The sequence below is a fragment of the Drosophila rhopaloa genome, unplaced genomic scaffold, assembly GCF_018152115.1.
Source record: "Drosophila rhopaloa isolate 14029-0021.01 unplaced genomic scaffold, ASM1815211v1 contig_115, whole genome shotgun sequence".
In the NCBI taxonomy this organism is placed as follows: Eukaryota; Metazoa; Arthropoda; class Insecta; order Diptera; family Drosophilidae; genus Drosophila; species Drosophila rhopaloa.
The window spans coordinates 1,172,078-1,194,440 of NW_025334990.1; the positions used below are offsets into that span (position 1 = coordinate 1,172,078).

Sequence of the window (22,363 nt, forward strand, 5' to 3'; positions counted from 1 at the left end):
GTATCTTAACCAAAACATTGGCTTAATATTAATAACAATTTAATGCTTTAGTCAGTCAGGTATTACCGAAATTAATTATGTTAAATTGACTGTTCTTACAATACTAAAAAGTAATTTGTTAAGTTTTAAACAAGTCTTGCTTGGTAATGTCAATTTATTTTATTAAGAAAACATTTATTGAAAGGACATAAGAAAAAATTCATTAATTAAAAGTCGATAGGTTGTATTTAATCTACTATATTAATTTGTAACTATATAGAAAATAAAATGAAACATTGCATGTCATTATATTTTATATATTTCTTTCATTGATTTCCATTAAATTGTATCCCAAAAAGTTTTACATTTTAATTTAAGCAACATTAGACTTCTCATTATATTTTCTTTTCTTTTTTGAATTTATTTATATTTTTACGTTGATTAAAAATACTTCCAATGTTTCCTTTTCAATAAAAGTGTTCGGGATATCATTATTATATTTCACACTATTAGGAGTATACCTTCATTTGAAGAGATAGAGAGGAAGTCTAACTCAAGGCCCAACTTTGAAGCTCCAACTCTCTTGCAAGCTTTCCGAATCTCATCGTGGAGCTCGGCTTTTGGCCGCTTGTCGATTCGACTGGCAATGCAATTCAGTTGGCAAACCAAACGCGATCGGCGAACATCTTCGCACCGCTCCGCCCTTCCTAGCTTTACGATCGGGAAATAAACAAATCCATTTTTTGAAAAACCATGGCCAGGTTGAACGCTCTGCTGCTGCCCGTAAGTTTCGGATCGTTTGATTTTCACCTCGATGGATACTAGGGTTTACCTCCCCAATTAACACGTATTTGAGCCCACTGACACAATTTCCGCCTCTTCTGCGCGAAAGTCGCACCCAAAAGAAAACCGTCTGCGATCGTCGGAAATTGTGACTTGAATTTCCAATGAGCCTTGGTCGGTTCTTCTTTCGAAATTCATTTGTTTTCGTCGGCCAGACAATTGACACATTTCCAAATCATATGTGGGGCAAATTGTAAGGCTCTCTCTTACGCCGGAGAGACCTTGAAAGCCACGATCCAGCGATCTTTCTCTTCCTCTATCTCCATCTCTCTCTCTCCGTCTTGGCCAAGTTGAAAGCCAAGCGAAATGTGTCATAATCTCTGGCCAACAAGTTGCGGCCAAGTTGCGCATCGTGGTTATTGTTGGTGCAATTGCATAACCAGCGTCATCAACCGTTGCTTGGTTGTTGGTTAAAGCGCCTGAAAGCGATTTCTTGGAAGTACACTTACTACCAACTTTGTGTAGCTGACACAGTGAGCTAATGAGCACTTGCAGCTTTTAATGTGATGTTTACCTTCCCTAAGCCGAGTTTTGCTAAATCGAACTACTTTCACAATGTTGTGTTTGCCATTACAAATTTGAATTATAGCCCGACTTTTACCAAAACCTCGCACCAGTTTTAATTCGCGACAATCACATAAAAGTGTTTAAAAAACGAGAATGTAATCTACCAACTTAAATTGTTTAATTTCTCCATAAAAATTGCGAATTTGCTATTGGTGCTGAGATATAATTATCACTCTTAAAGAACATTTAATTTTAAATTACTTGAACAGCTTAAAATATTATTTATGCAACTAAAAATTGTGTGTTTTCTCAACTAACAGAAGTGGATATACATATATTAAAATTAGGACAAACTAATTCAAATAAGTGATTTAACCAAGTTTAAATTAATATACAAGTGCTAAATAAACAAATTCCCTAGTTTTTGAGGCCACCTAATTAAGAGTCTTAGTTTAAAAGACAGATATAATGTAGCAAATTTTACATTTTGATTGGAAAATTGATATTTTTCGAGAACGAATTGTGATACACAATTTATTAATGGTTTTACTTATTTTCCAGCTTCTTTTGTTTATTGTAGCATTTGTGGCGCACACGTCGTTGGCCACAGTTCAGCCAAAGGCGCCAAACTTCCAGTACTTCGAAAGGTAGGTATACAAATTGTACTGAAAACTTATTGTTATACGAAAATCAATCAATTTATTTCAGGCCCAAGTACCGGTATCCCTATTATGATGAACATGGACGTGGAAAACTTCTCTATGGCTACGGTGGACCAGAATTGTACCAGTACAAAACGTACACGCCACTAGAGGGCATACACTAAGCTCTTTTTTTACTTTTTAGATGCATTGTAGCTTTTAATTTATATACTCCGCTTTATTTAAATTAAACGTTTTTTATTTACTTATAACGTATACAAGCTATGGCCAACTTGAAAAACAGATGGCGCTGATAGTATTATCAGACTCTTTCCAGCACTGTAATATAATATGGGCTCATTAAAATAGCTAAAAATAATTTGACTTTGACTTTTATTTAGTTTTATTATAGTTCGTCAAAATCAAAAAATTACAATATTTTTTAAGACTCTGGAAGTCATATGGAATAATGCCTCAAGGAATATACAATTTATGTAACATAAAAACCACTAGCATATTAATAACTTTCAGTATTTTGGCGGGAGAATTATTTTTAAATGAAATTTAGCTATAAAATAGCTTAAAGTCAACTAGTGTTTGCGTTCCGCTGTGAATGACATTGAGTTCGCATCTGTGTGTACTTGTGTTGTTTTTTTGCCGAATGAAATCAGATCTTGCATTTACTTAGAAAAATAAATAATATTTTATTAAATATGTCCCGCAAAGAAGCCTTGTCGCAGTTTATCAACCAGATTCACGGCCGTCCCGTGGCCGTTAAGCTGAACAACGGCGTGGACTACCGAGGTAAGGTCAAATAATTGGCAATAAACAAAAGCCGGCAATCACGTTTTTGTACCCGATTTTCAGGGGTTTTGGCCTGTTTGGATGGCTACATGAATATTTGCCTGGAACAAACGGAGGAGTACGTCAATGGGCAGCTAAAGAACAAGTACGGCGATGCCTTCATCCGGGGCAACAATGTCCTCTACATTTCCACGCAGAAACGGAGGGTCTGAATTCGTAGCGCCTAAGTTTATTCCGTAAATACAACACTCTCCACTAAAACGTAAACTTCCTAGGATTGCTTGAATTGGGTGCATCGGATTACCGGGGAGCAGCCAGTAGTTGGCAGCTTAATAACACCATTATCTTGCACATATCTTCTGGACTCTGTGATTAATAAGTAATGTGTGATAGAAAGACCTCTCTATACCTTGTTTGACTTGACTCTCAGTTTAAATCAAATTAAATCAGTAGATGTCTATTGTGTCTTCCTGAAAATTCATGTAAAGTTTCGTTGTTTAAGATTTCCCATGAATGATTTTTTCCATGACTTAATGCAATATTAAATGAATCTATTAGGTGTTCACTTCGAGTATATCACGAGTATACCATTAATTAAACATATAGAGCAATTAAACTATATAAGGATCATACAGATTATAGATTCAAGTCGAAAAGATAACTAATGACTAATATGGCCTTTGTTTAGCCCTTAAATTTCAAGTGAAACCAATAGGGTTAAAAATCGTGGCTTAAGTTTATTCCATAAATACGCTATCTAGAGCAATAAGGGTTCCATCCGCACTCAACTTGGATAGTGGGCAGTCCCGTACTCCCGCGGAATGGCTCCAAAGTGTCGGAGCTGGGGTACTGAATAGCCGGAGCCCAGGGCGGCGATCAGGCGCTCCCCGCGGTATCCGAACTTCCGCTCGTAGGTCGGACGCCATGCGCGACCAAAGTGCGGATCGAAGGGAATCTCGCTGGGCTGCTGGAACGGCGAGTTGCCGAAGAAGAGGCGGTCCAGGTAATCCAGTACCGCCTTCTTCTTCTGGAAGTGCTCCAGGAACGGATTGGCGGAGGCGGCGGTTCGCGGATCCTGCGAGGCCAGGTTCTTGAAGTATTGGAAGTTCACCAGGTCCACGTTGGAGAAGTCAAAGACCCCGGGCAGATCGTGCAGCGTGGCTCGCACCCGGACCATGGAGCACTGTGCAGCCAAGGGCAATGTTAATGCGGTGATTAGTGGGTGACGGGTGGCTGCTTTAATTGCCCACTTACCATTACGGCCAGTGCAGCAATTAAGACGTATTTGCACATTGCAATTGATACGATGATCGAAGTAGAAGAGACACCTATACGCTACCCCGCGCGGAATTCAACTGATTTGAATAAATTCGGCCAACTCAGTCGCAGTGCGTCCGGCTGTCCAGCTGCTCCAGCGATTTGCAATCGGTCCCAGACCCAGGTCTTGTATTCTGTTGTAATATCCAAAATTGCATTACCCAATCCCGAATGTCGCGGTGTCCACCGAAACTCAGCCAAATGTAACTGTTGTAATTAATTGATATGCATGTCGCATCAAGGGGCGTTCCAATCAAAGCCCTCGTCACAACGTCGGTGTCGTTCATTTGGGTTTCGGCCACCGCTGCTGGCACTGCCACTTTATTACTCGCGGGCGACCCCGTAGATCACAATCAATAGATCTTAATGAGTCTGCTTTGTTTTTTTTCGACCCAAGATCGGTGCATCACGCTGATCCCCTCGCTTGATTTTAAATGAGTGCAGTCTAGTCTGGTTGGTTTACTTTTATTTATTTGGGGCGAACACATAAGTTTAACATCGGGTTAGATTGTGAAATATTTAATTAACTTCAAATTTTGTCACATAACTTCCATGATAGAATTAAAGCGTGAGAACATTTTAAGTCTTAAAAATCTACTTTAATTCTATTTTTTTAAGAGTCATTTAATAAATAGTAGGTAATTTTGTATTTCCATGCAGAAATTAGATTAAAAATCAAAGAATCTGGAATAAAAAAATAACGATAACGTTTGAAAAAATAAGTTTGGCTTGATAAAATAATACTAAAAACCCATATATGTAGGTGGAATTCCAGGCAGACTTTTATTTTATGAACTTGGATATGCTTCGACAATCAGATAACCAACTTTATACGTATGCTATTTTTCTACCATCAAAAGTGTGGGTGTCACAGAATTTCTCGGATTTCTATATAGTCAGTACACATTTTACGATTATATTATGGTCTATTTCTAAACATTTTATGTTTGTGTTTTAAGCCGATTTTTTATTAGCAGCTTTAACGTATCCTGCAGGGCATGTACAAATTTTGTAAATTTTTTAGGCACTTCTAAATTTTGTAATAAAATTCCATCGTAAAACGAAATGTTTTCTTATTGAAATATAATAAATGTGTAGCTAGCTGATATCTCTAAAAAAAATAAAAAAGGTTAATTTACCTTTTTTTCCGCCTTTTCTGTGAGTTCAGGGCTCGTTTCCTATAACCAATCGATATGCAAATGGCAACCGTAACCCGGTGCGTAAGGCGATGGCCAAATTTCTATAGAAACTGAAACAAACAAATTCTTTATGCCAAGGAATGGCAGAATGCTCCTTCCCCACACAATTACGTAAAGTTTAGGTTTAGTTGGCTTTGTGAAATACGCACTCAACAAAACAGTTTTTAGGCCGCTGTCAGGGAACGTAACGAAAAAAATCACAATAGACACTTAATTGCAGTTGGTGAAAGGAGTTATTAAAACTTTGAAGTCTATATTCAGATTGTTGTGATCTAAACTTTAGGAATTTCAGTACAAAACCGCCAGAAATATGGCAACAAAGGCGGGAAAGGGCGATGGCAAGCAGGTCAAAGGGAAGGTAAGTACCAAAGCTACATAACTTATTTTCCCGAATACTATTTTTTATTTAGTTGGTACACTTTATACTCCGCCAAAGCACACATCCTTTCGCCTCGAAGGCTGGCAACGTAATGCCAAAACGAGGTCCTTGCTGCGACCCACGTTTATTTTTGTGTTTAAAATTTGTTTGGGCCTATTTGCGCCTACTTTTTAATAAGTTTGTCTGAAAGCTCCTGACGGAGCCAAGGCAGCTCTCTCCTTGATGGAACTTTGTCACGAAACATAATTTGCAATTTCCGGCCCATCCGGCCGGTGGAGTAGCCACCATGTGCGTGCCAAGCTGGGAACGTAAAATAGACGAAAAGTCGGAATCCAACGATCGGAGCGGTGCAATTTTGTTACAGCTACCAATTTATTTGGCCTGGTCTGGCCTTTTGCCGGGCCGGCTGGTGAGTGTCGAAGTCTCATCAGACCCAACGCAATAAAAGAGTCGATAAATCACTCACGTATACGACCCTAGGCTCACCTTATTCATTTAGATGCACATCAAAATAAATATGTATTTATGTAAGAACCAATCTCTGAGGTAGTCGGGGGTCTCTTCGCTGCTGTTATTCCCCATGTCCCCCATTCCCAGGACCTGCTAATCGAGTTGTGTGCAATTTGTTTATTCCACCTCATCCTGTTGTGACGTCAGGCCAGAAAGTTTTTCGCCTTCGTTACCTGAAGAGGCCGCTGACGTGGCGGACGTCATCACGAAAATGTCTTGGCTTTAAGCTAGAGTTCCTTTTGGCCTGCTCAGTCTTGCCTCGCCGCTCTCGCCGGACAGATTTGCCGGAGGAGAAAACCGGACACATTTTTGTTTTCCCGTGAGCCGAGCTCAGAGCTCCGTGGTCATCAGACAGTCTCGAATTCCTTCTTGCCCAAAAGCGATCCCAATTTCGGCCAGGATGTGGAAGCTAGCCAACAAGGCCATGGCGGTATATGACCATTAGATTGCATCTCCACTAGCAACTCTTAGCTAATTGAACTCCTTAGACCTGTGTGCCTGTGAGTGTGACTGCAGTGCGTTTCAAAATCCTTCTGACATCGCATAGAGATTTGGAATTGAACGAATTTATAGTGATTTTAACCATATAGTTTCCCCTTAAGTCCAATTTGTAACAGATTTTCTGTAACAAAAAATCTGTAAGCTTTGGAAAAGAAATCTTTAAACAATTCTACATTTAAACAATTATTTTGGTAGCAATAAAAATGGGATAACAAATAGTTTATTTTTAAAATACTTATTTATCTCTGTAACATCGTATATAAAGTAAAATAATACAGAGGGTTTTTATTGTATTGACATAAAGTAAACATTTCCCTTAATCGATTTAACTAAAATTTGTATAAATAATTCTATATACATGTTTAAATATCACAAAGTTCAATTATTCTGCTAAATCTGCTGATTGTGTTGATTGAACACGGTGCACTGTAAATAGTATAACGCAACGATAAACCTTAACCATCTATACATAAGTCTGAAGGTTCTGGAACGCATTGTAACCTAGGGATCTGTAAATACCACGAGTGCCTGTCTGTGTCTAATGTAAATAACCGATATCTTTCCATATGTACAACCTGTAAATACAACCTGTAGTCGTTTCTTCAAAACTAAAACTCAACTCGTAGTCGTAGCTAAGTAGGACAGATCGCTCCCCATCTCAAATCATAATCAGTCTAGTGTAAGCATCGCCATGTCAGAGGTGGCGAGTGCCCCAGGAACCGCCGATCCTGCGGAGGAGATCGCTAGCGACGGCGACTGGGATGGCGACGAGGTAACGCCTCCTTGGGTATTAACCCCAAAAATAAGCCCTATCAATCGATATTTGGATATACGTATCTCTTTCAAGTCGCATGCCGCATACTGCTTGGTTCTCCTTTCTCATGATCCCTCTCACCTGCCCCAAATCCAGCTTGCACCAAAATCCAAAAGTGTCAGATGTTGATGATATCAGGTAAGTGGACACCACCCAACCAGATTTCCCTTCCCAGCTTTGATTCTTTTGTGGCACCATCAGTGGAACGTTGCATGCACCACACACTCCGTAAACAACACACCCACGAATTCAGTGATTCAGTCATACTGTTGATCCAATTTCCCCAGCTGAGGACCTCCAAGAACAAGGTCGAAGGCGGCGGGGGCGGTGGTGGCGACGCCGATGACTTCGAAGCCTGGATGAAGTCCCGCCAGCTGCTCAAGCCCGATGACCAGCTGGATCTCACCGAGGCGGAGCTGGGCGAGGAGGTCACCAAGGTCCTGACGCCCACCAACACCAACGTAATCCGCAACCTCGTGGTCTATAGCTTCAAGGAGGGCGAGTTTGTCCTGGCTCCGGTGCCGGGCAACACGGTCACCCTGATCGCCTTCGCCGGAAATTCTCTACACGTGGACTCGGAAGAGGGTCGCCGCCAGATCGAGGAGTCCGACGAGATCGGCTACCCGCTTCCAATGCCCAACTACACTGTGGTGGAGCAGCGCGAACCCGAAAACGTCGATGGAGAGGAGGGAGAGGGCGAGGAGGACGATGATGGCGCCAAGTAAGTAGCATGTGGGATCCAAAAACCTTGAATTTATAGTTGTATTTCGTTAAGTACAAGCTTTAGGGTTAGAAAATACGTAATAAAGTTAAAAGCCATTTATCGGCCGTAGGAATATATTTATGTCCCCTATTAGGCATAAAAAGTGATATTCAAATCAATATTAAATCATTTTTTAGGCACAATTATCATTTTTCTTCTACTATTTTAGATAGAATTTTCCTTAGTCAAAAGTATTATAGATTATATTGTATAGTTAAACAATTCACATAACTTTAGGCTATCTTGAAGAGTAGGGGTTGGAGTTCTACGAATTTTAGTTACTTTCATTTAACATTTTAAATTTGACCATTCCCAATTCCTTAGCGCAAAGGACGCCGGCGGGGAGGAAGAGGAGGTTGAGGAGGAGGATGACGAGGAGGCCAAGGGCACAGAGGGTGATGAAGGCGAGGGGGGGGGGAGGGAGAGGGTGGCGCGACCCGGGCTGAAGACGAGGAGCCTGCCCAACCTGTGGCGTCCGCATCCTCGAAGAAACGGAAGCTGATCAACCAGTTCAACTACTGCGAACGGGGTGCCTTGACTTATACAAATCCCAAGAGGGTAAGCATTATCTAAGTGGATATTAACAAAATATGCCCACTTTATTCGTATTAATTTAATATCTATTCCATTTTCTATTTACCTTCCAGAGTGTGGATACCCAAACCATTCCTCCGCCCCGCTCTCAGTTCGGGGCCAATGTGCTGCAGTGGGTCATTTACGATTCCTATATGGAGAATTTCGAGGAACAGCAGCGGGATGGCGGGAAGAAGGAGGACCGCAAGCGCGGCAGACGGGAAAAGAAGTTCCGGGATAAGTCCGCAATTGCCGAGCAGCTAAACAAGAAGTATCTCAAGTGCTGGCAAATCCTCGAGCGCATGATCAACCAGAACATCTACGACGACATTGCCCACGACTACCGCTACTGGGAGGATCCCGCCGACGAGTTCCGGGAGGGTGAGGGCAACCTGCTGCCGCTTTGGAAGTTCCAGTACGACAAGACCAAGAAGATGAACGTCACCGACATCCTATTCAATCCGAGCTACTACGATCTGTTTGCCGTCTGTTTTGGATCGCGTAAGTTCTTCAGTGTCCATATCGTGGCTAAGTCTTTTTCAAATATTTAAGTTACTGATATCATTTTGAAATCCTTTTTATTTATCCCAAAATCCCTAATAGATGACTTTATGAAGCAGACCAACGAGGGTTACTTGTGTCTCTTCACCGTCAAGAATCCCTCATTCCCGGACTACATAAGTAGGTTCTATATAAACTTCTGATATAAAGTTATTGATTGTTCCCTGTTCCAATTCCACAGTTCAAACCGACAGCGGGGTAATGTGCTGCGACATCCATCCGACTTACCCATTTCTGGCAGTGATCGGACTTTACGACGGCAATGTAGCTGTGTATAACTTACGGGAGGACTGCAAGGAACCACTCTACGTGTCCAAGGGAGTCAACTGCAAACACGGCGAGTGCGTGTGGCAGATCAAGTGGGGCCTCGACATGACCGACGGCGAAGTAAACTTCTTCTCCGTTTCTTCCGACGGGCGGGTCTTCAACTGGATCCTCATGCAGAACAAGCTTTGGGTCACCACCATCATCACGTTGTACCGCGAGAACGGCCTTGTGGATGGACCGGATGGGACCAAGGTCAGCTTGAAGAGCGGTGGGTCGTGCATGGTGTTCCATCCTGTTGACAACAAGGTAAATTTTTGAGAAATATCAAAAAAAATTTATATTTTCATAATTAACTTTGTTACTATACGAAATACTATACGAAATGTGTAAAACTCTTCCAGAAGGTTTTATAGTCATTATCTATCCTTAGGAGTATTTGTTTTTATGCTATTTACTTGCTTAGCTGTCTCATTTAAATTTGGAAATATTAGATCGTTTTTATAATTATAATTTTTTCAGAGCACTAAAAACTGATTTTATTTCTATTCTCAAGGTTTTCCTGGTGGGCACCGAATGTGGATACATCTATAAGTGCAGCACGGCGTTTAGCTCCAAGTACCTTATGACCTACAACGCCCACAACATGTCCGTCTACCGCATTGATTTCAACCGCTTCAACAGCAACATCTTTGTGTCCTGCGGCGGCGACTGGCGGGTTAAGGTTTGGGAGGATATGCGGGCAGATCCTCTTTTCATCTTTGATTTGGGCGCCGCAGTGGGTGATGTGAAATGGGCTCCCTACTCGAGCACCGTGTTCGCCGCGGTGACCACCGAGGGCAAGGTGCATGTTTTCGATTTAAATGTGAACAAGTACAAGGCCATCTGCGTTCAGGCCGTGGTTCCGAAGCGGAAGAACAAGCTCACCAGACTTTCCTTTAACGAGAAGCTCGCCTTCATCGTGGTGGGCGATGAAAAGTAAGTACCTTAACTGATATTGCCCTAAATATGTGCAATTCCCTAAAAAGTGTGAAGAAGGACACAAGGTTGGATTGCATATGAAATACATTCGAACTTTAATAGCACCAACAGGCAAGATAGAAAATCGTGTCAGACTTCGATAAGTGATTTCACCTGTAATATTTTTATATTTTGTCAGTAAAGCAAGTGTGATTTGCAAGTTGCAACTATTTCGAGCGAGTGATGTTGGACTTGCATAATAAAACTATTCTCTGGTTTTTAAAGCTATTTGGATTAAACTTTCTGCTTGCCTTCATGTCAACAATTTAATTAACTTTGGTATAAAGTTAGGGATATGGAACATTGACATACACAATAATTCCAAGATCTGTTTTTGTATAAAAATAATTTTTTTTAATCACCCCAAGTTTATTTCATTGCCTTAGAAAGTGTATCCTTTATTCTTGTCTTATCCTTATATCTTACTAATTTAGGGGTTACTCGTTTGCCATAAATTAGAAAATTAATCCTTATTCCTTATTTGAAGGGGAGTAACCACATCGTTGAAGCTGTCGCCTAATCTCCGCATGATGGTCAAGCCGCCGAAAAAGCAGCTCTATCTCGACCAGAACACTCTGCAGATTGGCAAGTTGGAGAAGCTCCTTTCCCTGGTCCGCGAGCTTCCAGAGGGAAGTGTGGTGCCCGATGCAGCCACCACCGTGCGAAGCTAAATTTAAACCTGATCCAAGATAGTTTGATGATACCCAGCAGAAAAACACCATAGTCTGATTGTATGTATTATATTTTACACATATAGATCTGCTGGCTCTAAAAGAATGTTGATTCATCCGCCTTATGTTACGTTATGTTCCTATCAATCTAACAAAAATTTACTATCAACGTGCGGCTGAAGTCAACCAACATAAGGAACTCAGAAGCAATGTAAAAATCACAAAATTGTATATATGCTTAGAAATCAAATAAACGTTGAATAAAACTGTAGTCAAATCCGTTAAAAGGTCTGGTGTTCAACAAAAATATTAGAGGATTGAAGGATCTTAAGGCCTCTTATTTAAATCTCCAGACCAAAGTTAATATAAAATATTGTACTTTTAATGCTTATTCCGTGTTAATCCAATTTTTTTGGGTTCTCCAGTTTGATATTTTAAGGAGTAAATATCGAGCTGGAGAACCCCACAGACCTGCTATTTAGAACTGAACTGAGAAATTACACATCATCACCGACAGACTATTAACCTTAAATCCATAAAAATCACTATTGTAATAGTACGTAAGTTACTAATACAATCGTGATTATTATGGAGTAACTGGTCAAGAAAAAGGCAATTGCAACAGGTTAATAGTCTGTGACAATGTGAAATTTATATTATATTTAATCAGCGCTCAGCATACAAATGTCTGGACCCAAAAATCGAAATTAATTTTCACAGACACTTTTTGTTAAGTTCATGGCTTTTTGTGTTGTAAAGACGGGCTTTTAGACTAACTTTGTTTAATCTTCATCCGCATCCAAGTCAGCGGACCTGACCTTGATGTGCTTTTCCTCCAGATACTCGAGCACATTGTTGGGACACATTACGCTTTTGCCCAGGAAGAGCACCGTGGACATCGGATGGAGGTAGTCCGCCGAGAAGGTTGTGGCCTTCCAGCCGAAGAATCCGTTGGCCCGAGCCTCCGTTCCCGTGATGGAATAGGGCAGCAGATTGACGCCCACCTGGTTTGGCTTTGAGAACTGGACGCGGAAATAGTGACCATCGGTGGCCTTTATCCAGTAGAATCCCTCGTTGTCCACGTACGGCTTGCTCTGCGACTTCTTCATCGCATTGGATCGCTCCAAGTCCTGGACGTTGAAGCTGATGTCGATGTCGTAGGCATCCGGAGAAAGGTGGTTCGTTTCGATGGCGCTCTGCAGGGCCCGGTTGTCCAGCCAGTAGCGGATCCCCACGTTCTCGAACTCCTCCAGGACGTGGTTGAATGTGGTCCTCAGCTTGTCCAGGCAGCAGGGTGGTGTGTGCTTGCCCAGGTAGGAGTAGTAGGGCCTTTCGTTATACACACTCCCGATGCAGGACTTGGTTGTCCGTTCGCAGCCGAACAAATCGATGTCGGTGATGAGGGGCAGCGAGGTGTTCGAGGACGAGAACTGGCCATCCAGGACCAAGCCGTGGCCCTGGCCCCACACCTCCCTCGCCTGTGCCTTTCCGGGAACCCTGTAGGCCCGCCTCACGATCCGCTTGATCTGCAGTTTCTTGTACATCTCCCGGAACTGCCGCCTCCGCAGATCCATCCTCCGCTGTTTGGTGTGAAACGAGGCGAACAGACGTCGGCCCTCCTGGAATGCTTGCGGGAACACAGTGGTCTGAAAGGGTTTTGAATATTATTTTGGGCTACAAAAGGATTTCAAGGGAATAACTCACCGACAAATTGGCAATTTTGGCCTGCATGTAGAGCATTTCCGGAAAGGGCAGGGTAAAGGGCTCGGGCATCGCTCCCAAAACGGACGCATCTAGCAGGATTGCGTGCTTCTGCAGGAACTGGTTACAGAAAATTATGGTTTACGTTAAATTAAGTAGACAATATTTAATTTATGAAATCTGGTTTTCTTGCATATTAACCTTGCATGATATTTCAGCATTTTATTAGATATCTACTTATCTCAAAACTTCTAAGCCGATAACTGCTAAAGAAAAACTTTCAAAATATTATTAATTTTCAGCCATATTCAGACTAAATTCCCTCACTCAAATTCTCTTTAAGTAAAATTTTAAGTTTTATTGGCAATAATGAATAAACCGAAGACTCCAAAACTTTAATTGTTATTGTGTTTTTTCGTTTTATGCTAGTTTTTAATAAGAGAAACATGAAGTGCGTAATACTTGCTAATCAGAACGCTTTGATTTAAATGAAAGTCCGCCGAAAATTGTTTAATCAATTTTGTTATTACTTTAGGGGCCTGACTTTGCTATGCTTTCTTTATATTAATATCTGCACTCACCAAATCACATCGCTTGCTGTCATTGGTGGCCACTAGCTCCAGCGTCCAGTCCGGTAGATCTAGGGTCATCCTGACGCAGGTGCTGAAGGACTTGAGGTTGCCGGCGAAGGGGACCAGCACCATCCGGCGTACCGGCTCCTCCGGCGGAACGGGTGGCCGCTGCTCCTTGGGCTGTCCTGGCAGCCCCAGGGAGTTGATCTCGCGCAGGATCTTCTGCAGGAGGTTCTTGCTGCTCAGTCGCACACCGTCCGGCATGATGAGGACGTACTTGGTACGAATGGCGGCCAGGGGATTAAGCTCCTGCCGCGTGTGCCGCACGTCAAAGGCCAGACTCTGGAACACCACGGAACGCTCCTCTCCAGCGGTGAGATTCCGCTCGTAGTTGACCGGCGGATAGGCATACTCGGCACCGCCGTCTTGGAGCACCATGATGGGCATGTTGGGTATCACGTCCAGGATGCTATCGATGCTGGCCCTCAGATCCTGCTCGAAGTTGTAGTGGCCGTAGAATACAATGGTGATGGACTTCCGGATGTGTTTGTTGGCATTGCGCACCTTATCCTTGGGCGATAGCTTGGCCGGCTTTGGCGGCTCCTCCGGTGCAGCTGATTCCCCAGAGAGCGCTCTACTAATCCGGCGCCAGAGCAGCGTGTTCCAGGTGTAGTAGAAGAACACCAGATTGGCCAGCAGGAATCCCAGCAGGAGCACCTTGACCAGACGCAGCCGAAACACCTTCATGGCGGACGGCAGGATGTGCTCTTGATTCTTCTAGCGGTGTGTGTATCTGTATCTCAATTTGCTCCCGGGTATCTACACTGCATCTACATGGCTAGCAGGGTAATCTCGTTCCTTGGTCCTCACTAGCTTCGCCTCCAGATCCTCCCGCAGATGGTTATTCATTCTCAAGTTCCAATTGGTTTGGCTTAAGGACTCATTTAACTCAGTATTTCCGCTTATGAAAACTTTGTTTTTGTGCCTATTCCTTTTCGTCGGCTATGCGCAAATACAGATTTCCTCCCCCTGCGGAAAAGCGCTTTCAGCTCGAACAGCTGATGGCCCCGGAGCTGGGAAAACGGATAGAAAGCTTTTTCCCAGGATAAGTGACCGTATATCATCCCGTTTTCAAAAGCTTTTCACGCCAAATGTTTTTTTTGTGTTCTTAAAAATGTAAGTCCCTAACATTTATTTAATCAATTTAATATTAAATTAGATGAAATCTTTTCTTTCAAAAATTCATTTTTTATCAGCCCATTGAAAATTGTAAAAATTACCATTTGAAACCGCCTCGTTTTTAAACTTAAATACATTTGTAAAATGGGTAATACAAATGTAACAAATATTAATATGAAATATATGTATACTATTTTTTATCTCCATCTCCGTTAGAATGATAATTTTCAATCATTATTATTAAGCAATAAAAAAAAATATTAAAAAAACATTATTTTAATTAAAATAAAAATTGTCATAATTTAACATTTTCAATAAAATGTAAAATCTTTCAAAACAGTAAAAGCGATTGTTTATTTAATTTAGTACAGTATAAAATACTCTTCAGAGATCATTTTTAACAGGGTTATTCCAGAAATCTCAAGATATTTTCTAGACGGTTGGTTTGAAAAACTTCTCACAAATTTACAAATTTTTCTAATCCTTTGGCAACTGTCAGATGGTTATAAAATGTTAACTTAAAGTTTAAGTATTGGAATGTTTTATTTTTAAGAGGACTTTGGTTGGAAGAGGTTTGTGTGAAACCCCTGTAGTACTGTAATACTGATTTGAAAGAGATCGATTTTAATAAGGATTTGCAAGGCATTCAGAAGATTACTTTCCCATGCCGGCGAAAAGCAATGGGAAGGGCACCTCGTCGGTGGCGAGGATCTGGGGAGTGGGTGGTCGAGCCTCGCCTTCGGTGGTGCTATTTAGCCAGTAGGTGGTGACCGTGCCCTTGCCCTTCAGCTCCACATCGCCGCGATGCTCCATCTGGAAGGTTCCGAACTTATCCAGGATGGCCTTGGTGGCCGAGGAGACGTGAATCTTGCCGGGCTGTCCGGTGCTCTCCATCCTCGACGCCGTGTTGACCGTGTCCCCGAAGAGGCAGTAATGCGGCATCTTCTTGCCGACGACGCCGGCGCAAACTGATCCCGAATGCATCCCTATTCGAATCTGGATCTTGTACTCCGGCTTATGGCGCAGATTGAAGGAACTGACGGCCTGCAGAATGTCCAGCGCCATCAGAGCAATCTCGCGGGCATGCTTATCCCCATTGGGCTCTGGCAGTCCAGAGACCACTAGATATGCATCTCCAATAGTCTCTACCTTGTACACATCGTAGAATCCAATGATCCGGTCGAAGGTGCTGTACAGATCGTTCAGGAAGTTCACCACATCCATGGGACTACTGCGGGCACAGAGTTCCGTGAAGCCAACGATGTCACTGAAGTATATGGTCACGCTGCTGAACTCCTCCGGCTCGACGAGATCGCCGGCCATGAGTTGCTGGGCCACAGGACGCGGCAGGATCTGGTAGAGCAGCTCCTCGGTGCGCTGTTTTTCCAGGCTTAACTGGCGCGTTTTCTCCTCGACGAGGCTCTCCAAATTATTGGCATACTGTTCCATGCGGTTTAGTAGATCATCCATCAGATTTTCACAGAAGCCCCTTAATTAGTTTGGCGACAATCATAAATACATACATGATAGGTAACTCTCTTACAAGGACACTCACTTCATTATGGTGCGAATATTACTGCGGATCGTGGAAAACGTGGGCCTTTCCTCTTGGTTGTCCGCCCAGCACTTCTCCATCAGTTCTAGCAGATCCGGCGGACATTCGCGTTCCCGGATAAGCGGCCGGAATCCGTTGCACTGCCGCACTTTGTGCAAGATCGTATGCACATCCATCTGCTGCCGAGCCTCCTGGTACGGTCCGCCTCGGTTTACAATCTCCTCCAGAATTATGCCAAACGAGTAGACATCGCCACGCTGCGTGGCTGGACAGCAGCCCGGAATGGACGTCAGTGGCAGGAGCTCGGGGGCGATCCACAGAAGCTCTGAACCAGAAGAAATAAGATTAAATTATGGGGTTAAGATTCCGAGTTTGGCCCCAAAAATATTATTTTAAAAATGAACCTATAATTTGGAATATGGCGTTTTTAATTATTAACTGGCGAGTAAATTGTTATTTTTGAGTTTTTTAATATTATCGAGTCGTATGCTCTTGCAGCAATTATTAGGCTTACTATACAATTGTAACAGTGTAAACAAAGCAAAAGCCAATTTAAACACAATACAAAAATAAGCTTCTCAATTTTTCTCGTAATCTACTAGGAAGGATATATTTTTAAGAATGATATGTTTATTACCGATATGAATTTATAAGATTTTTAGAATTAGTCCTTTTTATAAGATTCTTAGGTTAGGAACTCTTTGGATATTGAAAGAAGAATTAGTTCTTTCAATATCCAAAGAGTTCCTAACCTAAGAATCTTATAAAAAAGGACTAATTCTAAAAATCTTATAAATTCAGGTCGGTAATAAACATATCATTCTTAAAAATATATGATATATGAAGAATTAGTTCTTTCAATATCCAAAGAATTCCAAAACCCTTGGATTCCAAGGAAACAAGTATATTCAAAATGGCCCGACTCACTCAGATAATAGTTTTGATCCCGCACAAAATCCGAGGGTGTAGTCAGCGTTCTCAGCCCAAAGTCGGAGATTTTGAGGACGAATCGTCCGTCGATAAGGCAATTGCAGGACCTCAGCTTTCCGTGGGCGGCAACATCGCTGTTGTGCAGATAGTTCATGCCCTTGACGATGTCGTGGATGAGTGACATGCGGAAGTTCCAGTCCAGTTCGATGGCCTCGTTCTCCAGCACATCCTTCAAGCTGCCCCTCGAGCAGTATTCGGTCAGGATGAGCACCGTTGGCCGGGGCAGGTCGATGCAGGCACCCACGAACCGCACCGTGTTCTCGTGGCTCACGTCCCGGGCCTGCTTAATCTCCCATAGCAGCTGCGGGGTCAGATCCACCTTCTTGACGTTCACCTTCTTGATGGCCACCCGCTCGCCCTTGAACTGCCCGATGGTGGTGTACACCTGCGGCGGCAGCGAGGTGAAGCTGGCAATCGAGGCGCGGCCCGAGTGGATCCCAAACTGCTGCAGCGAGATGTTCTCCACATCCAGACGCTGCAATCCGCCCTTGGACCCGAACATCCCTCCCATCTCGATCAGGACGTCGTCGGGTCGAACGCGCCAAGACATATTGTTCAGCTCCTTGCTGAGCTTCATTTGCCTGAAATAGTGAAATAGGTTTAAAATTTAAGGTTTCTGGTATAAAAACTACCATCAAGAGGGCCTTTGCATTTTTTGGCGATAGGAATGAAACTTAAATATATTTAAAGACCAAATTACATTTCTCAAAGTCAATCTTTTCCCTAAGAACATTTAAAGGCTTGAATAAAATGTGTATATAAATTATAGTTAAAATCCAAAGGGTGATACTTAAGAAAAAAATCAAACACTTAATTATGGTTAATAATCCCTTACTATGATTTTACAAGATGTTTTATCTTAATATTACCATGACTAAATAATGCAGCTCATCCTTAATATTATTCTTAAAGTTGATTTTTAGTGACTTACTTTTGAAGAAGGCAAATAACCAGAAAAACGAGACCCAAGAAGAGGCCCAAGCCAAATAAGGTGTACATAATAGTGGATACTGTAATTAGCAAGTGATAAAATAAATCCATAATATTATTAGGTGTGTCTTACCATTTCCAAGGCAATCCGTCGAATTTCCTAGGAAACCACAGGGAGGCACATCCGGCGGAGGCTCCTCTCGTCCACCTGGCCAATGAATCTTCTTGCCATGGACAGCTGCATATTCCCTTTAAAAAGGAGGTCTAGTTTTGGGAAATGTCCTTTGCTATTTAAATTGAATTTCTCACTTGTGAACGCCGGAGTAGTGGGCCACAACCGAAAACTTCCCGTTAATGGGATCCAGATCCAGAATGGAGTAATCCGCATCCCGGTCGCCGTTATCGTCGATTCGCACGTGCCCAGTGATGCCCTCGAAGGTGCGGTTCCACATTCGCCTCGTGATGTTTACCCCATCTCGAATGTCGCCCCCCTCGGTGAGGGTCTCATTCAAGGCCATTCCCAGCAGGTAGACGCCGTCGTAGAAGGCTCCGATGAAGAAGTTCACCTCCTCGCCCTCGCCGAAAGTGTAGTTGTAGTCGTAGAGAGCGTTTTCCCGCACATTGTCTGCAAAGTCCTGGAACTTGGGACTCGTCGGCTGCAGTAGGCTGACCCGCAAGAGGGCCTCATACGCCTTGCGGGCCTTAGCATCGTGCTCATCCTTCATCTCCCAGCCCTTGTCGCCCCAGTAGTCGCTCTGGAAGATCTCGACGTCCAGGAAGACCCACTCGCCGTTGGTCATGCCCAGACTGTGAGCCGCTAGCATGAATTTCCTCACCAAAACTCCGCGAACTGACAGGATGACAACTGAACAAGGTGGAAGGCAGGGAAAGTTTATCATCAAACGATTATATGGGAATGGGCCTAAACTACATTATTTTGACTAATTTTCAATCAGGAAGGTAAAAACTCAAGGATAGGCATCTAACTTCTCAAACCAATTGATAAAAAGATTTTGTATCTGATGCAAATAAGTCTGTCGGAACTGAACAAAATTTCCAATTAACTATTTAGTTGAAAATTAGTAAAACTTCATCTGAATGGGTGCAAGCAAACATTGAAGTTTTTAAAAACATTATAAACTAACAAAAACAATTGTAAAAGCTTTACAAAACTTAAAAAACACAAGGTCATACAAATCTATATTCAGTAGTTTTTAAAATTTTTATTGTAGCCATTTATTTTTGTTGGGCTATCATTGTTTAGGGCCAGAACAATTATAAATACATATTTGTAATTATAAACCCTTGTGTTTTTCTCGAAGTCTTCAAGCGAATACTTTTATCGACCAGTGTTTAAAAAGATACCACAAAACCCAGAAAGTGGTATACAAAGTGTGTATTCATGAAGCCCCAAATTTACCTCTTGCATACATGCTGGCATCCCTAAGATAGTTCTCGTAGATCTCCTCTTCGTTGCCGTTGAGCTCCCTTACAAAGCTCAGAAGCCCCTCCTGGCGCAGTCCGTACTCCAGGTTCTTGCCCACTGTCCACGAGAAGAGCTCCGATCTGTCCACCAGAAGGGCCACATGCTTCCAGTGGAACTGCCGAAAGACGCTGGCAAAGACGAGGATGAGCCGGCACTGACAGTAGGACATCCTGGTAAGGGTTGGGTACTTCGATTTGTCCTTGAACATGCCCTGCAAGGAATAAGAGTATCGAGAGGGCTAGTAGCCCGTTGCTCAAGCCAGGAGTGGTTCAAGCCGGGCAAATGGTGTGGACTCAAACAAAACTCCATTAAATAAATTAAATTGGCCTTAAGTTTTTTTTTGAGTTTGTTGGATAATAGAGTTTTATAAAATGTGCAGGTATTACTTATCAAAAGGGAAAAGACTGGGTAAAGATTTTCTTTAAATCATTTAAGTGTCTTTAGAACAATGATGAAATACTTACCGTATTCTCGTTTTTCCACTTATGGATCCTTCCCAAGATTCCAGAAGTCACCGTGAGCTCACCCTCCGAAGAAGGGGGCTGGCAGCAGGTGGGCGAAGGGGAAATGCCATTTGTCAATAACACGGGAAAACTTAAATGCAAATTAAAGAGCAAGCCGAAAACCATTTAATTGCCAATGTCAAGAGTACGACCACGACAATTAAGACGGCTAAATGTGATTGCTTCTGGCTGTGAGTGGGGGGATGGCAGATATAGAGCCCGGATGTGGATTAAGCTCAAGCTTGGGTTTCCGTATTCCACGGGGTCGGAGGCCACATAATTGAATGCGGCGTGCTGCGTCGCCTGACACGCGACTCGAGAATCCAGTCCCATCCTCACCTGATCCCCCATGCCGGTGATGATGGGGGTGTTCCAATAGGCGGCTAGACGTGCAACCGGCTCAAGGGCAAAGGCGCAGGCTGGTCCAATGAAGGCGATTACGTCGTCCTGGAAGTGCATGTCTGCAGCAAGTCCTGGAGCCCGGGCACCCGAGCAGGATGGGTAACTAAAACGAGGAACAATGGGTTGGCAATGAAAGTGAAATATGAAAAACAAGCTTCGGAGAAGTTTTAAATACGACGATGTCTGTTCAATCAGTATTTAGAGATATTTCGTTAAAAATCATTTATAATCCTGAAATCCTAAATCCTAAATTAGTCTATAAACATAGGTTTATAGGTCTACATTTTCAGAATTGGTATTCTATTTTAATTAAATTAAAATTATTTTACAAGGTTAAAGCTATCTTCAGCAACAGTTACTTTCAGGTTATTGATTACAATCTTAATAATAATATATTGTATAAGTGAACTTACAAACTTATGATACGTTCTAAACTTTGTAAATAAACTGCATAAACTAGAATACTGTCATCCAATTTTGATAAGACTAAAAGAGTCTTTCTACATAAATATACCCACTTAAGAACTAATAAAGGTCGATCCACTAACCTGCCCTTCTTCTTCAATAGCGTTATGTTGTGGGGCCTTAAAAACACCTTGTTGATCTCTTCCAAGGCCAAATCCACAGCCGGTCCACAACGTTCCAGATCGAATGGGGAATCTGGTAATGGCCAATGGCCAGTTCATCATCAAATCATGAACCAAATGACTCACTTACCCAAATGAGAAGCCATAAGTACCCCAACATTGTAGACACGCATTTGGCCCATTTCGCCCACTTCAGTGTACCTAGAAAGTTGCTGGGACTTGGCCTCCCTGCTCCTCTCGAACATCTTTATCTCTGGCCCCGTATCATTGCCATTATACCCCGCCATCGATGTCGTGGAATCCAGACTCAGATCCTTATTTACGTCTTCCCAGGAGATCTCATTGCGCCGGGGATTGGGATGGGCACTGAAGGCACCGGTGGACAATAGGAAGAAAACGTGGATGCTGATTCGAAGCAGGTGCATTCTGAGGAGTTCCCAACTATGTAACTGTATTAAGAGAAATATTCTATCCAATAGAAGCGAACCATTATCAATTAAATCTGTACTAAATTTTTACTTATTTATACATTTGATCAAACAACGAAAACACATTGATTTTTGTACTATTTTTAAGATTCGTTTCACTTTCACTAAAAAACTGTCCACAAAAAAGTATTAAAAAATTGTCTTAAAATTATTCAAAACTTCAAAAATCATTAAAAATTAAATTATTATTCCTACAAAGGATTAAATGCAGTGATTTAATACTGTCCAAATAGGAGTTAAGTCATAAAATATCTCAAAAACAATTCAATATGAAAATTAATCACAAAAAGGAGAATCCATTCACTGATTTAATTTAATGGTTTACTTTGGCCCAAAAATCTTCCTAGACCTTTAATATTCACACGCAGCACTTAGTTTTCAAGGGTTCCATGGAAATTTGAAATTAATTCAAATTACAATAAGGAGTAATGAGGCGCGAATAATTATCCACTTAAAGCTCGAAAATGGTTAACTGTGTTTGGTTCTTTCGGCACATCTTTAAATTAAAGACAAAATGCTCCAAAAATGTAATGTTGTTAAAGAGCAGGGACACTTTTTTAAAGTTTTTAAGATTAAACATTTCACTTTACCGAATCGAGTTGTATTACCGAAGGATTAGAGGGG

The 22,363-nt window shown here is 42.1% G+C and overlaps 6 protein-coding genes across 7 annotated transcripts; 3 read left to right on the plus strand and 3 right to left on the minus strand.

Annotated features, from left to right (window-relative positions):
- Window positions 1–647: 647 nt before the first annotated feature.
- Window positions 648–2,349, plus strand: LOC108050625. The gene is made up of 3 exons (XM_017132396.1): window positions 648–762; window positions 1,891–1,976; window positions 2,038–2,349. The coding sequence occupies exons 1-3, from the start codon at window positions 733–735 to the stop codon at window positions 2,153–2,155; spliced, it is 234 nt and encodes a 77-aa protein (XP_016987885.1). The 5' UTR covers window positions 648–732; the 3' UTR covers window positions 2,156–2,349.
- Window positions 2,350–2,591: 242 nt separating this feature from the next.
- On the plus strand, window positions 2,592–3,041 carry LOC108050624 (U6 snRNA-associated Sm-like protein LSm6). Its single transcript, XM_017132394.2, has 2 exons — window positions 2,592–2,774; window positions 2,838–3,041. Exons 1-2 carry the CDS (start codon window positions 2,684–2,686, stop codon window positions 2,984–2,986), a joined length of 240 nt encoding a protein of 79 aa, XP_016987883.1. The 5' UTR covers window positions 2,592–2,683; the 3' UTR covers window positions 2,987–3,041.
- Window positions 3,042–3,394: 353 nt separating this feature from the next.
- Window positions 3,395–4,718, minus strand: LOC108050623. Its single transcript, XM_017132393.2, has 2 exons — window positions 4,029–4,718; window positions 3,395–3,957 (listed from the first exon to the last, which is right to left on the minus strand). The coding sequence occupies exons 1-2, from the start codon at window positions 4,065–4,067 to the stop codon at window positions 3,559–3,561; spliced, it is 438 nt and encodes a 145-aa protein (XP_016987882.1). The 5' UTR covers window positions 4,068–4,718; the 3' UTR covers window positions 3,395–3,558.
- A 619-nt stretch (window positions 4,719–5,337) lies between these two features.
- LOC108050629 (dynein intermediate chain 2, ciliary) lies at window positions 5,338–11,617 on the plus strand. The gene is given in 9 exon segments (XM_017132400.2): window positions 5,338–5,648; window positions 7,782–8,215; window positions 8,582–8,667; window positions 8,670–8,815; window positions 8,905–9,331; window positions 9,434–9,511; window positions 9,573–9,964; window positions 10,212–10,633; window positions 11,163–11,617. Coding segments are annotated over 9 exon segments (2,217 nt in total). The 5' UTR covers window positions 5,338–5,600; the 3' UTR covers window positions 11,347–11,617.
- On the minus strand, window positions 11,400–14,631 carry LOC108050622 (fukutin-related protein). Its single transcript, XM_017132392.2, has 3 exons — window positions 13,629–14,631; window positions 13,051–13,167; window positions 11,400–12,992 (listed from the first exon to the last, which is right to left on the minus strand). Exons 1-3 carry the CDS (start codon window positions 14,364–14,366, stop codon window positions 12,129–12,131), a joined length of 1,719 nt encoding a protein of 572 aa, XP_016987881.2. The 5' UTR covers window positions 14,367–14,631; the 3' UTR covers window positions 11,400–12,128.
- Window positions 14,632–15,452: 821 nt separating this feature from the next.
- Window positions 15,453–21,676, minus strand: LOC108052415 (atrial natriuretic peptide receptor 1). Of its 2 annotated transcripts, XM_044461965.1 has the most exons (11): window positions 21,382–21,676; window positions 21,213–21,324; window positions 20,602–20,767; window positions 20,224–20,301; window positions 19,694–19,970; window positions 18,583–19,138; window positions 18,407–18,522; window positions 18,275–18,353; window positions 17,281–17,924; window positions 16,354–16,678; window positions 15,453–16,287 (listed from the first exon to the last, which is right to left on the minus strand). In XM_044461965.1, exons 1-11 carry the CDS (start codon window positions 21,674–21,676, stop codon window positions 15,453–15,455), a joined length of 3,483 nt encoding a protein of 1,160 aa, XP_044317900.1. The 2 variants fall into 2 exon arrangements, with proteins under 2 accessions (XP_044317900.1, XP_044317901.1); XM_044461966.1 differs by lacking the exons at window positions 18,275–18,353; window positions 18,407–18,522.
- Window positions 21,677–22,363: the final 687 nt, after the last annotated feature.